This window comes from Rhinatrema bivittatum, chromosome 1, assembly GCF_901001135.1.
Source record: "Rhinatrema bivittatum chromosome 1, aRhiBiv1.1, whole genome shotgun sequence".
Classification (NCBI taxonomy): Eukaryota; Metazoa; Chordata; class Amphibia; order Gymnophiona; family Rhinatrematidae; genus Rhinatrema; species Rhinatrema bivittatum.
Window position 1 is genome coordinate 496,884,386 of NC_042615.1, and position 17,386 is coordinate 496,901,771.

A 17,386-nucleotide genomic window follows, 5' to 3' on the forward strand; every position below is an offset into this window, starting at 1 on the left:
AAGCTTGACAGATACAGGAGTACACTTTGGCATGTTTTACCTTATATAGTTCTGGGGCACATGAGCCCCCCCAATAGAGGCCCTCCATGATCTCTAAGCTGTGCTAATCATGCTTAGTCTCTGGGGTTTCTCAGCACCTCTGCTGGTAGGCCATGCCAGTCCTCCAAGACATTTCCTCCAACATGAGTATGGAAAAAACAAGCTTCATGATGAACATACATAGTTGCCAAAACATTTATTGTTTTAAGACTATACAGAAGCATTTTGTGCTTTAGAGATAGTAAAAAGTACATATGTAGAAGGCCCAGTTGGAAACATGATAGTGATAGTGAAGTTATGCTCATTACAAAAGACAGTCCTATCAACCTTTGAAGGGTTCCATGTGGAATTCAGGAAGCAGTCCTAGAAGTCTGCATTGCTTGCTAGTATGCAGGATTTCTAGTGCTCTTAAGTTTACAGAATCCTGCTTTGTATTCTTGGTAGTTATGCTGCAAAACTAATTTAGAAATTGCTTAAGATCTAGCAAGTTCCACAAGCTGAAAGTTCATTTCCCTGCTTAAGAGATACATAAAGCTCAGAACTAGGTTAAGATTTACTGCTTATATTTCAAATCAGAGCATAACTGGAACTAGTGGCAGACTGCAATTGATGAAAACAGGAATAGCCACCGAGATGTGGCTAGCTGAGATAGCAGGATACCATGACCCATGAAGAGAAGCTTTCAAGTTGATATCTGTAATCTGAAACTTCTAGAAGTTTCCAGACAGTTTTGAGTCACTTCTGTAGTTTAACAGAATGGAATTACTGATAGCACTAATGCCTCCTTGTCTAACAGGTCAGTGCTAGACTGGTGCACTTAATTGCTGCTGTGTTCAGGCTCTTGTTGGCTGGCTTGCTCTTGCTTCTGCTCTGGGCACACAGGACCTACCAACCAGTTGATAGGTGTGGTGTTAGCAAGATAAGCCATCACCTCATCCATGGATTCCTTCATTTTCTTCAGCTGTTCTTTGCAGGTGATGAGCAGCTGATCAGACAGGTCTCTGATGGAGCCAACAGAGTGGAAGTTCTGGTAGATGTCTCCAGCCAGGCAGCTAATATGGTGGGCTTGGTTCTGGATGTTTTGGGGCAAACCTTGGATGCTTGATACCAGTGCCATGCAGTTTGTCTGAAGCAGGTGTGAGAGGTCCTGGGCAGTAGCTAGGGCACGTGATTCAATGTGCTAAAGAGACAGAAGACATTTTAGAATTACAGCCAACTAGTTTGTGTTCTAATCACAGGATTATTAAACTTTTCTATACAGACATTCATGATACAGATCATATTGGTTCACATGGAACAGGGAGTTATAACTAATATTGAAGAATAAGCAAAGTTACAATAACACAAGGTCATGTGAACTTGGAAACTGAAATAGCCAGAGGTTTAACGTAATGAACCTAAGGATATACTGGTTGTGCTTTGGTTCAGATATAAGAGTACTCTGTATATAGTACTTATATACAGCCAGGGTACTAGCTACCAAAGCAGAGCAGTGTCAATACTGGGGGGGGGGGGGGGTGATTAGCAGGGGACTTTCTAGGATGAAGGAGAAGTGGGAATGGGGTTAAGGGAAGGCTTGTTGGAACAGCCAGGTCTTTAGTTTTCCTAAAGGAACAGGCAGGGTTCCTGTCTGAGGTCTGGTATTCCAGATGGCTGGCTCCACTGTCAAGGCGGCCCAATCTCTGGGGGCGTGCAGGGTTCCTTATAAGCTTCTTATAGAAGGGTGTAGTCTTAATGGGATATGAAGGTTGAGTGAGTGCTGATTGTGTATGGTCTTGTGAATAATGGTGAGGTACTTATGTAGGATTCTGATGCTTATGGGGAGCCAGTGTAGATTCCTGAGGATGGGTGTGATGTGATCTCCTCAGTTGGTGTTTGTCAGGATTCTGGCAGCTGTGTTCTGGAGCATCTGAAGGGATTTGGTGGTAGAGGTGGGGAGACCCAATAGGAGGGCATTGCAGTAGTCTATCTTGGAAAATAGAGTGGCCTGGAGGACCATCCTGAAGTTGTGGAAATGGAGTGGTTAAAGTCTTTAGAACTTAAAATTTGTAGAAACAGTCCTTGGTTGTGTGGTTGATGAATTTCTTTAAGTTCAGATGGTTGTCTAGTATCACAGAGGTCTCTTATTTTGGTGACTATGGTGGTGAGGGGGTCAGCAGTAAAAAGTTGTGATCAGGGGAGATGAGTTCAGGACTAGATTTGGACTGGTGAGGAGGTTAGAGTGGAAGCAGCTTTCCTAGAACTTGTGTTTTGGGTAGGGATTCTGTTATGGGGATCAAAATCTGCATGTCAAATCAGTGTATAGGAAATGCTTTAATAGCAGCTGGCAAGATGGGCAGAAGGTAGGAGAAAGTGAAGAGCCTTGAGGTACTCCTAGGGATGATTTGATGCTTATTCTAATTTTATAGTGTATTACTAAGGCATGAATCAAACCATCTGAAGACTGTTCCTGAAATACCAATGTCTGATAGGTGATTTAGAAGGATAAAGTGATTCACTGTATCAAATGTGGCAGAGATGTTGAAAAGTACTAGTAGGAAAGAGTGTCCTTTGTCTAGGCCCATAATGAGGATGAAGCCATATAATAGAACTATAAAAAGTCCAAGTTAGCTACACATTGATGTGCATGCAATATTTCTCCCAATTATATTCTGTTCCTTGCTCAAAGGTCTCAGGCTATTTTATAAGTTTGCATTGTTACATATTTTGACAAGCAAGTTGTATTAGAATGTCCCTTACTAGTCTGGTGTCTTCATACAGATGTTGAGTCTAGCATTTCTAGACACTCTCCACTGCAAGAAATCCCAATTTGAATACAGCCAAGGAGCTGAAGTCTGGGGTTCTGTTGAAGCAATTCAGAATGTGCTCAAACTAGGAGCCTTGAGCTGCAGGAGAAGGCATGTGAGTGTTTGGGAGCAGCTGTGAGGATTCACAGGAATTCTGGAGAGGGACCTTTGGAGTCCTAGGTTTCTTGCTCATTTGGGACTCACCCAGGATTTGGAGAAAAGTAACACATTCTGGGAGTAGTCCAAGCTGCAGGAGTGTACAGACTAAAAACTGTCAGAAGCCTCACCAGGAGAAACAGAAGTACATTGTAGTCTGGTGCAGGGGTACTGTCCCATGTCATCTTATGGAATAATCAAGATTTTAAGTCAGGCTTATGCATAAACATGGGGAGTGTTTGTTTTTCTATATATATGATCTGGAAAGGAATAAGATGAGTGATGTTATCAAGTTTGTGGAGGATACAAAATTATTCAGAGTAATTAAATCACAAGTGGATTGTGACACATTACAGGAGGACTGGTATCTAAATAGAAGATGAATTTTAATTGGACAAGTGCAAGGTGTTCATATAGGGAAAAATGCTCTTGCTATAGTTACACAATGTTAGGTTCCATATCTGAAACTACCACCCAGGAAAGAGATCTAGGCATCATAGTGGATAACACTTTAAAATAGTTGGCTCAGTGGGCTGCAGTCAAAAAAACAAACAGAATGTTAAGAATTAGGAAGGGTATGGTTAATAAAATAAAAAATGTTATGCCTCTGTATCGCTCCATGGTGAGACTGCACAATTCTAGTTGCCATGGAGAAGGTACAGAGAAAGGATGGAACAGCTCCCCTATGAGAAGAGGCTGAAGAGGTTAGGGCTCTTCAGCTTTGAGAAGAGACGGCTGAGGGGGGATATGATAGAGGGTCTTTAATGAGTAGATGTGAATCTACTATTTACACTTTCGGTTAATAGGACTAGGGGGCATTCCATGAAGTTAGTAAGTAGCACATTAAAGCTAGATGGGAGAAGATTTCAGTCAATGCACAATTAAAGCTCTGGAATTTGTTGCCAGAGGATTATGGTTAGTGCAGCTGGGTTAAAAAAACCAAACAAACAGTGTTTGGAGAGGTTTGAGAAGTGCATTAACTGCTATCAAGTTACTTCGGGAATAGTCACTGCTGTTAATTGCATCAGTAGCATGGGATCTTTAGTGTTTAGGTAATTGCCAGGTTCTTGTGGCCTGCTTTGGCCACTGTTGGAAACAGGATGCTGGGCTTGATGGACCCTTGGTCTGACCCAGCATGGCAATTTCTTATGTTTGTGAAACCAATAGCTCGAATACATAAGATTGTTGACACGTTTTAAATTGTTAGGAACTTATCGTTTTAGACTATGCATATTGATCTGATCACTTATTGCTATGGCATGAGTGATTCACAAGTTACAGTTAAGGAAACCTGAGGGACAAGAATCGCCAGCACAGCTGGTATTAGTCTGGGCTGTTTTCCTAAAGGAGGATCTTCAGGCTTAGTAGCCATGAAGCCCCTGCTTGCTGAACAATTTGGATTTGTGTTCTGTCAAATAAGTATCTGTAAACCCTTTTAAAGACCCTCATTTGCCAGGGAAGTGTTACTACATGGAGAATGCTCAGCACATTTTTCCTTGTCAGAATTGTTCTGTAATGTCATAGGGTGTGCGATGTTCTCCAGTACAAGTGTAAAGCCAGGGTTGCACAGTCTTTACAGGGGGGGGGGTACTCCTATAGTAGGACAGAACTGCTGCAAAGGGTTGGAAGAGATACTATAGACCAACAGAATTGATTCATCCTGCTACCTCAAACGCCATCAAAACCCTGGGATTCAATGCTCGTTGGCAAGTTTGCTTGACCAAGTCTAAACATCTATACACTTGTCAGAATGATCTGATCTAGGTGAGGGGCTGATCCAACAGCTGTGCAGGGTTTCCATCTTATGCTCCCTGTGCCAGCCTAGAGGGACTCAGTCAAGCAATTGAGATACTGAGTGGCTGGACTAGAGGTGCACATTCGCCAGACTCTGTAGCAGCTGCTGTTTGTGATGTGGCCCAACTAGTTCAGAATGAAGTTACAAGGCCAAAAACAGACTTGCCATTCCAAAATAGGAGTTCAAAAGATGCTGTGCATAAGTAGTTTGTTCAAGAGCTTGGCCTTCAAGTCTGGGAATAGCCATTTATTCAATGTCACCTCCCATTTAGAGGCTACAAAGTACTCCAGCCTCAGGATAGCTTTGCTTATATTGGGCAGAGACAATTATAGCTTGTCTATACAGTACTCTACAGAAAGTTCAAACTGGCTGAGAACAATGATCAAGGCATGTCAGAAGATGCATCCAGACTCAGTTGCCAGTGTTAGCAGCTTATGCAGACTGAATGCCTGGAAACATTAAGCCACCCAAAAAAGTTGTTTACCTCTCTACTGGGAGCTTCCTCTCCATCCTGCTGTCCTATGTTTCTCTTCCATGCTACCCAAGCCTGGTGCAGCTTCTCTTGGGCATCCTGCAGTTTCTGGTTGGCACCAGACAGATGCTTTTGGGTGTACTCCATCTGAAATCAGGAAGTAGTGCCATTAGAAAATGGTATAGTTTGTACCAAGCCCAAGTACTTTTGTACACAGATGTGTAAAGGTATGTGCATTCAGCTTGCTCACTACCTAGATTTTCCAATAGAATGGCAGGAATTACACTTAAGCTCTTTCCTGCCAATTGCCAAACCCCTCTCCTGGAGTTAAAAATCAACAGGTATCCTTAACATTATGGCCATCACCTAATGCTGAGGTAAGAGCATTAGGCTTCCCTGCACCGCAACAAGCATAGTTAGATTCAGTGCTTGGGATGGCCAACTCAGGTATTCCTCCATCCAGCTAGCAATTTAAGAGCAGTACTAAGTACTCACCAAGACCAACATTTAAAAAATAAAAAAAATTTACCAGATCAATGGTGTGGTGGAGCTGAGAGATGGCCTCCTGGCTCTTCTGTTTAAGAGCTGTCACCTTGCTCAAGGCCTGCTCATATGCCTGCCTGCGAAGCTTGGAAGACAGAGACCCCAGTCTAGTATAATAGCTTGGCTTTTGGGTTCCAGCTCCAAATGCTTCAGCAGCTTCTTTGGCTAAGGTGGTAAAGAAAAACCATTGTCAACCTGGTTTTTGAATCTTGTATCTTAAGACAGGCATAAAATGAATAAGTCTGAAAGTACTTAGCCACTGACAATGAAAGAGGGAATGCCAAGTTGTCTTGTAGTTGGACATTAGATACAAGTGGAAACGGCCCTAGAAAGTGTTAGGACATCTCAGCACCACATGGAATTTTTTTTTTAGATACAAAAAAAAAAAACAGAAAAAGGGGGGGGGGGGGGGGGAAGAAGAGATAGGAATCCAGGCAGTGGTATTTATTCCTTGTGGGCCAAGTTATTCTAAAAAGCTAGTGCAGACATTTCAAGAAGCTTTTTGCAAGCCCAGTTTCTCCTTACCTGCTTCCCCTTCAGTCACTGGGAGATACTGATCCACAAGGGCCTCCGTCTTGCTCAGTGCAGCATCTACCCCTGTGCTCACCACCTGCACCATGGGGCTTCCCAGAACAGAGTTAACGCTCCCAGTCACAACAGCTTTTGTCATTTCCATGCTCTCCTGTGCAGCTCCCTTGGCCTTGTCCACCACTCCAGTGACTGCATGGGCAATGGTGTCCTTGGCACCCACCACAGTCCCTGCTACAGCTTCTTTTGCACCAACCACCATGTTTGTGGCATTAGCAACGATCTACATGAAGAATCACAGAGTTAGTACTAGATGGTCACATCTGAGGACTGCCACTTGTTTGCATCAAGTTCCCAAAGGCTGTGAGAACAGGAACTGGTCCAAGCTCAGGAATACCAAGCCTCTGCTCTTCACTAGCATTTCCAGAGACCTGCTGATAACTGCTCTCAATTCTAGAATTAAGTAGGCACAGTCTGCAACTCCCATCTTCCTATCCATCACCCTCCTTGCTCCAGGTCTTTTATCAGTTAAAACTCCTGGCTATCCTGCTCCACATGGGTCCCACCATCTTATCCACAAGTGGGAAGCTTGAACTGCACTGGGTCAAGAAGTTAGCAGGTATTCTAGAATACATGGATTTAGAAGGCACAGTGTGTTATGATTTCCTGCTGGATGAAGGAGAGGGTCTATGCAAGGAAGAGCCACCTAATTTGTTTACCCATTGTGGTAACCCCTAGGAGCATTGGTTTCTTAAAATCTGTAGCAACAGTGCCCATGTTTCTTACAAGTACCCTGCAAGAGTTCAGATTAACAGGCAAGATTTAGATGAAGTGGGGTGGAGAAAGTGACCTTACCTTATCAGTAGATTGGTGAAGGACAGGCAGCTTCTCTTCAATTTTGTCCAGGCCTACACAGGCACAGTTATTGACGAGTGAAACTACAAAAGAGCAAGACAAGAGCATGCCTATCCAGTGTAAAATAAAAAGTAGTATAGAAAAAAAAAAAAAAAAAGAGATGCAAGACTAGGATATTGTTTATTCTTCCATACCACATTTGTGGAGCCATGCTCTTATACTAGCTGAGTCCATCATAAGTGACAGGTTGCCAGTGGCAGTGTAGTGACCACATGCAGGCCCTGCACTCACTCAAATGCCTGCTACTACCCCTAAACTTTCTCCCCCTCTTATCAAGGAGCCAGTACTGACAGCAGCAGGCAGCTTTGTGTCCCAGGTTGGAAGAGAAATCTCTACCCTCCCTTAGCTCTACTAGTAAGTTTTTATTCACTAGAAGCTGTTCACTACTAGTATAGGAAGAATGCAGCTTGCCAAAACTTGTTCTCACTAGTAGAAGGCCCATCCAAGGAGAGAGGAACACAGAAGTGTGCAATTGAGATGTGTGGTAGTAGAGCTAAGCCCCAATTTCCTGTGGGGAGAATAGGCAAATTGTTACAGATTTTCCAAAGGAGTAGCAGCAATTGTAGCAAGTTTAAACTCTGCATTTATTTGGGGTAAAAAAAGAGATTGCAAAGTCAGATTTGTGTCCAATAGATTTGGTTCATTATTAGAACTGTTTCCCACCCAGACTGGGTTTTTTTTGTGTTTCTTTTTAAGATTGCTGCAGTGTGCATGAGATTTGTACACATTGGAGACCCAAGGTATGCAAATCTCATGCATATTTGTTATGGATATCCTAATAGCAGACTGTTAGGTGTACCTTCAGAAGGGTGGGAAGCAAGAGGAAGGGGAAGAAGAGAGACATGAAGGAAAAGTAGTAGGGGGCAGTGGCGTAGCCAGAATTGATTTTTTGGGTGGGCACAAGGCATGCAGGTCTACTAGTTGTTTTCTTACTGATAAATAATGCCATATACTGCACCCTAGAATGGCTTTCTAAGTAGTTTGCAACAGCCATTATGTGTCATGTATGAAACTTTAAAATAATTTACTTCAATTTCAAGTATAGAAAACAATCAAATCCAATCATAATAAACAAAATTAATGTATTCTTTCATGAACCATCTTTGCAGAAACCCAGAAATCTTCATAAATACAATAAAATATAATTAATCATCAGAACAGGTGCAGCGCAGAGCTAGGGCAATTCACATTACAAGTAACATGAAAAAAAAATTCAAATTCTGGTGTAATCTCAGCAAAAAATAACCCTCCACTGCTATTTTGTGAAGTAACAAACTCTTGCAAAGAAAGAGGCATCTGGAACCTTGCCAAACAATCACAGCACTGACTCTCAGGATTCAAACAGCAATCTTATGAAAAAGCAGCAATGCAAATACTACACCAGGCCCTAGAACATTAATACATCACCTACGGGAATAACAGAACAGGCTGGACTACTACTACAGAGAAACTATATGCTAGAAATACTCATTTCTGTCACAAACAGGCAAAACTGAGACCGACCCTTACCTAATATAGAAATAAGAGACTATAAATTAGAAACAGAAACATGTAGATAAAGCCAAAATAGAAAGCCTGAGAAACTAAAATGTCTGAACAGTGGAATACTTAAGAGCAAAATTCAAAAATATAAGAATGCACATCCCCAAAGATGACAAATTGCTAACCTCTCTCTCTATATATATATTTTTTACCTTTGTATTTTTCTAATCAGTTGGTCCTGGTCTCTTTCCCATTTTTTCCCTTGTCGCTCATTTCCTAATTCCTCCTCAGTGTCTTTTCTACTACTGTCTTCTTCCCTTCCACACACACACATATATATACATAAATGCTTTCTCACAGACTCCCTCACACACTCAGGCTCTCACTCTCATATGCTCTCCCCCCCCCCCACCCCAGCTCACATTCTCTGCAGACACACATACAAGCTCTCACTTTCTCACCCCTCCCCAGGCTTATATTCTTATGTACACACAGACGCACATCCAGGCACCCATTCTCACCCACACACACAAACCCAGGCACCCATTCTCACCCACACACACAAACCCAGGCACCCATTCTCACCCATATATATACACATTCAAGCTTCCATCCTCACCCACACATTCAAGCTTCCATCCTCACCCACATATACACACATTCAAGCCTCCATCCTCACCCACACACATTCAAGCCTCCATCCTCACTCCCATACACACCCAGGGTCCAATTTTCACCCACACACACCACAAGGCTCCCATTCTCATCCTCACATACACATTCAAGCCTGTGCACAGTTTCCGCTTCCTCCCCCCAGAGCAGGAAGATCAGCTGGCCTCTCCTGCTGCCACTGGCCTCCTGCGTACAGCCAACCGATCTTCCTGCTCTGGGGGGAGGAAGCGGAAACTGTGCGCGGCGCTTCCTCTCTCCTCCCCGCCTCGCCCCCCAAACAGGAAGATCGGTCAGCCATACGGCCCGAAGATAGCAGGAGAGGCCAGCTGATCTTCCTGCTTTGGGGGGAGGAAGTGGAAACTGTGCGTGGCGCTTCCGCTCCCCCCCTCCCCCCGCAAACAGGAAGATCGGTTGGCCATATGGTTGTAGGACCGCTTCCCCACGTGTGCCATGATGGCGTGCCAAGCATGGGTTCTCCTCTTCACTGTCGCGGGGATGGGATCCTGCGATAGCCTTGCAGTTCTGGTGTCAGTTGGGTGGGCCTGGGTCTAAATTGGGTGGGCAGCTGCCCACCCAGGCCCACTCGTGGCTATGCCACTGGTAGGGGGAAGAGCAAAGATGCTGTAGAATGAGCAGGGAAGATTAGGATGACAGTGAGGGAGGGTGAAAGAAAAGAATCCATGCCCCTCAACTCAATCATACCCTTATTCCTCCAGTGCTCTTCAGACCCTCTCACTTCCTCCCCACCCACAATCCCCAGTTCATGCTACCTGCTCCCCTCAAAGGACCCCTCCCCCAACCAGCTCTTATCAGCTAAAGATGAGGACAATGGCCTTGCAGTGCCTGTCATGTCCACCCTCCTTCCCTACCAGCAGACACTTGGTATTGGTGCCCACCATTCATGCCCTGTTGGGGAGAAGAGGCGACCTGACAAGCACTGCCATCTTCCTCTTGTTTGGCTAATAGCCAGTGAATGGGGAGGGGGTGTCCAGGAGGTGGAGGGAAGATGCTGCTGTTCACTATCACCAGTCATCTTCCAAGGCAGGTAATTGTACTCTAGAACTTTATTTCTAGTTGCCCTGAGAATTTTTGGATTAAGTGGGAAAAGGATGGGGTTAGCACACACTAACTTAATTCTGCCACATAATGACTTCACATGCTTCCTTCTATCCCTCTAGATTTGTTTGCATGCTCATGCTTTCACTCCTCTCCCTCATATCCACACTCTTCCTTCAACCATAGCAGCTGCTTCCTCCTCCCAGAATAGAACAGACTGCAGCAGCCTCCTGCCTCCCTCCCCATGGGGCAGCAGCTGATTTCTTCTTCCAGCCACTAAGGGCTTACACTTCCATTGCACGAGTCCCATGCTGTCCATTTTGTTTTCTGCCACATGGACCTGAAGCTCCTAATCCTTCCCACCTGCATGGACCAACTAATTTTCCTATTGCTTCTGGGTCTGCTAGCTTTTGCAACGGGCCCTGAAGGTTTGGGTTTTTAAGCTAAGTTGGCCCAGTGATCTGGCAATCCTCCAATGAGGAAAGTTGTCCTGTGCCTGCATCACTGATATGCAAATACAATTCTGCCCCCTCCCTCAAGGGGCAGAGCTCTATTTGCATACCAGCAACATAGGTGCAGGGCAGCTTTCTATTATATAGAGATAATGCAAATAGAAAGTAGTGAGAACAGGCAAAGTCTACACCAAGCCTAGAAGGTGACCACCCATTGAAGAAAATTAAATCTTCACATATAGCAACGAGCCTCAACCTGCAGTGGGTTGCTTAAGTATGAGGAAAATGGGACAGCTGAGGGCACATCACTGCCTGCAGTATTGATTGATCAACCTGTGAACCAGGCTGCAGTGATAGTCATTGGCTTAAGGTTAAGCTCTCCCCCCCCCCCCAAAAAAAAAAAAAAAAAAGTAAACCCTGATGGGCTGCATGTGCCTCTATATACTCCATTCTTTACTATGCATGCATGAGGATCAGGGATTAATAGCACATCCACTTCCTCTTCCAAGCTAGAAGTTTCATAGTATGGGACAAGTTTATATGATCTTGCAGCTCAGTGACAAAACCAGCCCCGTGCAGCAGAGAGACACGACATGCAATTAAGTGCCACTTCTGCTAGCCACAGTGGGGGGCATGAGTGACTCAAGACTGGATGTCCAGGACAGGAAACCTACAATTGTAGCAGAACAGGGGGGGGAGGGGGAGGGACTGAGGTCTGAAGGAATCAGCAAGAGGATAACCACATTTGGGAGGAGAAGTCAGGATTGGGCCAAATAATCTGGAGAGAGGAATAAGGATGAAAGGGGATCAGATGGCAAAATGTGAATGGGTCACTAATCGTGTCACAGTCCTTATATTTACAAGCTATATCATGTTGGACTGTTGGTATACATTTGTGTGATTATACAGTGTGCCAATAGTGTCCCAATTAATTATTGCTTTCCCCAGAACCTATAGTCTAGATGTATTGACCATCATAGGTGTCATCGTATAGCTTAGTAAACACTTAATACTCCACCTTATGTTTTAATCATTGGTCACTGTATTTTTCTTTTCATGTGAACATATCACCTCTATTGTGCGTGTCACGCAAACATATCATGTGATTACTTAGCTGAATGGATGAACGCCTTCATTTTCCTCAGAAGTTAGCCTAGTGGATAATATCATGGTATTTGCTCTGCCCGACGCGGGACCGTGTTTTGGATTTCAATTATCCTTTGTCTAGGGCTCATCTTCTAAAATTGTATATATGAAAAGGTTCAAAAATTAATTCCATACAAATTGTATGGAATTAATTTTTGAACCTTTTCATATATACAATTTTAGAAGATGAGCCCTAGACAAAGGATAATTGAAATCCAAAACACGGTCCCGCGTTGGGCAGAGCAAATACCATGATATTATCCACTGGGCTAATTTCTGAGGAAAACGAAGGCGTTCATCCATTCAGCTAAGTAATCACATGATATGTTTGCGTGACACGCACAATAGAGGTGATATGTTCACATGAAAAGAAAAATACAGTGACCAATGATTAAAACATAAGGTGGAGTATTAAGTGTTTACTAAGCTATACGATGACACCTATGATGGTCAATACATCTAGACTATAGGTTCTGGGGAGAGGCAATAATTAATTGGACACTATTGGTATATGTTTGTGTGATAAAATGTGACTGGAGCCAGGGGAGATGGGTGAGCAATAGGAAAGGAGCTGGAATTGATGAGGTAGAAAAAAAACACACAACTAGATGGGGTATTAGGGAATGGGTGAGACATGGAAGAAAGGCAATTAGGATGACAATGAAGTGTTGAGAAGTGGAAAGGTAAAGAGCTATAGGAGAGCAAGGAGTATGAGGGAGTCCATGGAAAAAAGGACAACTGAGCCAGATATCTGTGAGAAGGGAGAACTAGGCAAGTGAAATACTTGAGCAGCAAGAATGGGGGGTGGGGAGAAGGAAGAGGCCAAAATGAAGTTTAGCTGAGGTAGAGGTCAGTGTTAGAAGTCAGTGATGCAAAAAGGAGGATTCAGGAGACCATGGAGAAGGGCGGGGGGGGGGAGGACCAGCATTTTCAGAATAAATAAGATGCCCAAAAGAGGCAGAAAATGTTTAATTAGAATACCAGCTTTGGGAACATGTGTAAGCAAAGTCTAGCTTCTTCAGATTGCCAGTTTAATTTAATTACATTTTTCTATTTCTAAATTTGTAGTCCCTTATTCTGTATTAGGCAAGTGCGGTACACCAACTTTCTCCATGTACAGAGAGCTATGGAAGTTCTGATTCTATGTAAAGAGGGATTAAAAGACTCTTCTGTAATTTAGTTGGATTATACAATATTTACTACACACACCACAAAACAGATGAGTCCAGAGATTAAGTTAATACATGGTTGGCTTTAGTTCCAGAGTATGCTTTTAACAGAAGGCACTTAAAGATCACAAGCAGATATTGAAAGCCAGTGGTATGGCCATGAACAGCCATATCAAGGTGCTTTTTACTAGATGTCTCACCACCATTTGCTTTCTTTTATAGAAGAAAGCTAAAATCCTATTCAGGCGAGCAGTTGCCATCACTTACTTTGTGGCTCCAGTTTTTGGATGATGGGCTTTGTACTTGCAAGGGTCACAGCAGCGATGGTCTTCACCCCCTCCTCTGCCACCTCACAGACAGACTTCAGGTAGGGATGCTTCTCTTTCGTGCTGACGTAAGCAGATGAAACCATGTCACAGGTAGAGCTCACCAAGGGCAGATTAGCCACCCTCACCGCCACATTCTGGCAAGTCAGAGTTTGGAGAGAGAGTTAGCAATCCAGCTACAGTGCAACCATGGAAAACTGAGCCAGCTCAAGCAAAGTATCTCATGCCTACCTGTTGTGGTTCAGCTGCTTCTGAAGCCATTCTTTCAAGCCTTCAACATGAAAAGCATTACTTATTTTCTTTCACAAAGAAGTTTGTCTAAGATAGCAGTTTCAAGTGTGTGCCAAGAGGTTTTTTTTTTTGGGGGGGGGGGGGAGGGGGTAAGCTTCTGCCACAAGCAATTAAGATACCTCCACACTTCCCATAAGTAGATTATAAAATTGAGTTACCTTTTATGAGGCAGTAACTCAGTGGGATGATCCATGAATAACAGTTTCTAGGCCATTTAACATTAAAAAATGAGTTACATGACAAAAACAAATAAGCCTACTTGCAGCAGGGTAGCTTTTACATTCAGTGATTTAAAAGGTAAGCTAACAATGGGCACAAGGTTAAAGTGCTAGCTTGATAGTATACAGTGGTATACTAGTCACTGATCTTTGTTACCCCGTTCAGTTTCCAGGGACATTTCCAATTACCATGGAGTAGGAAGGCTACCCTAACCCTATTGCTAGGTTTGGGGTTCATTCACTCACTGCCTGTACTTGCATGGTATGGGCAGAGTAGTTTGGAAACTACTGTGTTAGAAAAACCCCATATCCTTTCAGTTTAAGTCTGTTTTAAGTTTAATGACTTGTATTTCACCTTTTTTGTGGCACTTAACCATGCCAGAGTATTACACAGTTTTAAAATTAAGAGCATACATTAAAAAAAAACCCACCACATGGCAAGTCCATAATACGCTTAAGAGCTACAGAAAGCTAAGGAGGAATAGCACCTACTCCCAGCTGGGGTAAGATTAGTTACAAGTGAGGCTCGTTTGGCAGGTAACAGAAGTACATTCGTTGCGGGGGCTTAATTTAAGTAGTTAATAAGTGTCCCAGCCCTAGCAGGAGACTCAAAATCAGGGACAGTTCAGACACCGAACATCACGGTAATACGAGACAATAAAATGAGAAGTGAAGTAGAGCCCTTTATTAGCTACGTGTTACAAATGAACAGCCTGCTCACCTTAGATCTGAGCCCTACTAACCATTAAGCCTAACACCAGTTAATTTTAGAGTTAACATATTAAGGGCTTTTAGTATTTTAGATGCAGAGAAAGTTTTATAGGAGCCATAAAGAGGTTATATTTTTGAAGATAGCCATAGTGAATAGGTATAATTCATGCACTACCTCTGGTGTAGAACTATCTCATACACTACCTATTCATTGTAAGAGCCTGGCCCATTCACAGCTCTTGAGAACTGCTGGTGGCCACTCTTATCTTAGTCTCCGATTTACTTGGGTGGTTTTCAAGCCAGACTTGTAGACACAGCAGCTTAAACACAAGGCAGACTTTTTTTTCAAGAATATATTACACTAGCTTTCTAAAGCCTAGATTCAGATAAGCATTTAAAGAAGTGGAACACCCAAACCAGCTTTAACTGAAAAACACTTAAAACAAACCACCTCCTCCTTACCCTAGTAGCAACTTCACGTGGCTCTCCTTGATTCCCCCACAAGACAACCACTCTCACTCTGCCGCCTAAGTGGGCAATGGGCCTTTTCTAGGCGAGACAAGGGTGGTGTCCAAGGATTCAGCACCTCCTCAACTCTGGCTCCTCCCTAGAATTTTTATTGTTTAGCTCTGTCTGCCCTCCTGCACCTCTTTTCTTTATGTCTCAGGTTATCTTTCTCCTCTCCCAGAGTTTCTCATTAGGGAGCATATACTCCTTCATATGGCCCCAGTCTCAGTTCCATTACAGCAGATATTTGTTAATGTAAGAACATAAGAAATTGCCATACTGGGTCAGACCAAGGGTCCATCAAGCCCAGCATCCTGTTTCCAACAGAGGCCAAACCAGGCCACAAGAACCTGGCAAGTACCCAAACACTAAGAAGATCCCTTGCTGCTGATGCCAGTAATACCGTAGCAGTGGCCATTCCCTAGTCAACTTGATTAATAGCAGTTAATGGACTTCTCCAAGAACTTATCCAAATCTTTTTTGAACCCAGCTACACTAACTGCACTAACCACATCCTCTGGCGGCAAATTCCAAAGATTAACTGTGCCATGAGTGAAAAACAGTTTTCTCTGATTAGTCTTAAATGTGCTACTTAAGGCAGGGCGTCCCCAGATCTTTTTTAAGGAGGGTCACACAGAATATTTCAGATCACCGACAGGTCCAGATGAAATTTACAAAAAAAAATAAATAAAATCTCTCCCTTCAGCATCTTCTCCCTACCCCCCCTGCTTCAGTGTGCCCCTCCCTCACCATCTCACCTCTACACACAGCATGTCCTCCCTCTATTCCTCCCTTTTCCACCCCAGGGCTGGCCCCTCTCCTGCCTTTTCTTCTCCATTCCCTGAGGCCAAGGCTCCTCTTGCTCCTTCACACAAATCTGCTGCCTTTGGTCCTCCTACTACATCTAACCTGTCACCACCCTCCTATCTCCTTTGTCTGCAAGGATAGAGGAAAAGCATGCTGGGCTGCAGAACTCAAAGATTTCCAAACATTTGGTGGCCAGCGAGCTTTTCTGTTCACCAGCAAAAACATGGTAGCAAAAATATCTCGTTTCACTTTTAGAGTAGGGCATTTGCCCAGTTATTGCATTTTCAATTGTAAACAATTTAAAATTATACAGAAAATATAATGGTGTGACTTTTTACTTGCCCCCTCCTCAGCCCTCATCTAATCTCCTCTGCCTCTCATCTCCTCACCATCGGAGCTCCTTCTCTGACACTCACCCTCCTTCTTGGCTCTATTCCCTTTTCCCCTACCCAGCCTCCCATTCCCCCTGTCTTTCACCTCTTTCCCATCCCCCACTCCCATCTTCACCCTCTTTCATCACCTCCCTAGCTCATTCCCTTTCCATGGCTTCTCAGCTCCTACCCAATCCTTCAGGGCTTTCACACCTTTTTTTTTTTTTTTTTTTACCCTCTCCTGCCGTTCAGCCCCCAATCTCACATCCCCCTACCTTATAAACCACATTAATACTTCCAAGCCCATCTCCCAACCCCTCCCTTCATATCCCTTTGTTCCATATTGCGGTCCCACACATACCCCATTATAACCCCCATCTCCCAGCCTCACCCCACAGACCCCCAATCTTTACTTCCCCAGCTTTACAACCCCCTTTGTCCCCCATATCACAGCTCCGTGTTCGCCATCTACCTGCAGGCATGTCTGGCAGCTGTGGCACCTGGGGACAAAAACAAGAGAGCACACATGAGTTCACTGTCTGGGTGGGCACCCACCTCCTCCTTCTCTCAGTGCTTCCTTTCTAAGCCAAAGTGTACCACAGGCAATAGGAGGTGGGCACCTGCGGAGACGCTGAGTGCAGGCATGCTCTCTCCGCCCAACCCCATGATTCTGCAATTGCCTTCAGAGGCAGGGAGAAAAGGAGGAAGAGTGGGGCAGAATGTTATTTATCATTGGGGGGGGGGGGGGCTCTGTGGCCATGCCCTGGAGGGCATTACTTCAGAAGATGGCGTAGACAACCCCCAGAGTCTTCAGACTTGTGCTGCCTTTCTCGTTCCCAAATTCCTGCTCACTCCCCACTCCCCCACTTTCCAAGTCTCATGCCACCTTATCTTCCCATCCTCTGCTTCCCCAATTCCAATGCCCCATCTTGTTACCCCCAATA

At 44.0% G+C, this 17,386-nt stretch overlaps 1 protein-coding gene across 1 annotated transcript; it reads right to left on the reverse strand.

Annotated features, from left to right (window-relative positions):
* Nucleotides 1-216: 216 nt before the first annotated feature.
* LOC115095317 (perilipin-2-like) lies at nucleotides 217-15,339 on the reverse strand. Its single transcript, XM_029608834.1, has 8 exons — nucleotides 15,220-15,339; nucleotides 13,769-13,808; nucleotides 13,479-13,674; nucleotides 7,175-7,257; nucleotides 6,317-6,602; nucleotides 5,778-5,956; nucleotides 5,261-5,395; nucleotides 217-1,219 (listed from the first exon to the last, which is right to left on the reverse strand). The coding sequence occupies exons 2-8, from the start codon at nucleotides 13,796-13,798 to the stop codon at nucleotides 857-859; spliced, it is 1,272 nt and encodes a 423-aa protein (XP_029464694.1). The 5' UTR covers nucleotides 13,799-13,808; nucleotides 15,220-15,339; the 3' UTR covers nucleotides 217-856.
* Nucleotides 15,340-17,386: the final 2,047 nt, after the last annotated feature.

Excerpts from the sequence above, each read along its gene's own strand:
- LOC115095317 (XM_029608834.1), bottom strand. The coding sequence starts at position 13,798 with ATGGCTTCAGAAGCAGCTGAACCACAACAG. Across the intron at positions 6,603-7,174 it reads TTCACCAATCTACTGATAAG|ATCGTTGCTAATGCCACAAA; the intron begins GTAAGGTCACTT and ends TTCTTCATGTAG. Across the intron at positions 5,957-6,316 it reads AGTGACTGAAGGGGAAGCAG|CCAAAGAAGCTGCTGAAGCA; the intron begins GTAAGGAGAAAC and ends TTACCACCTTAG.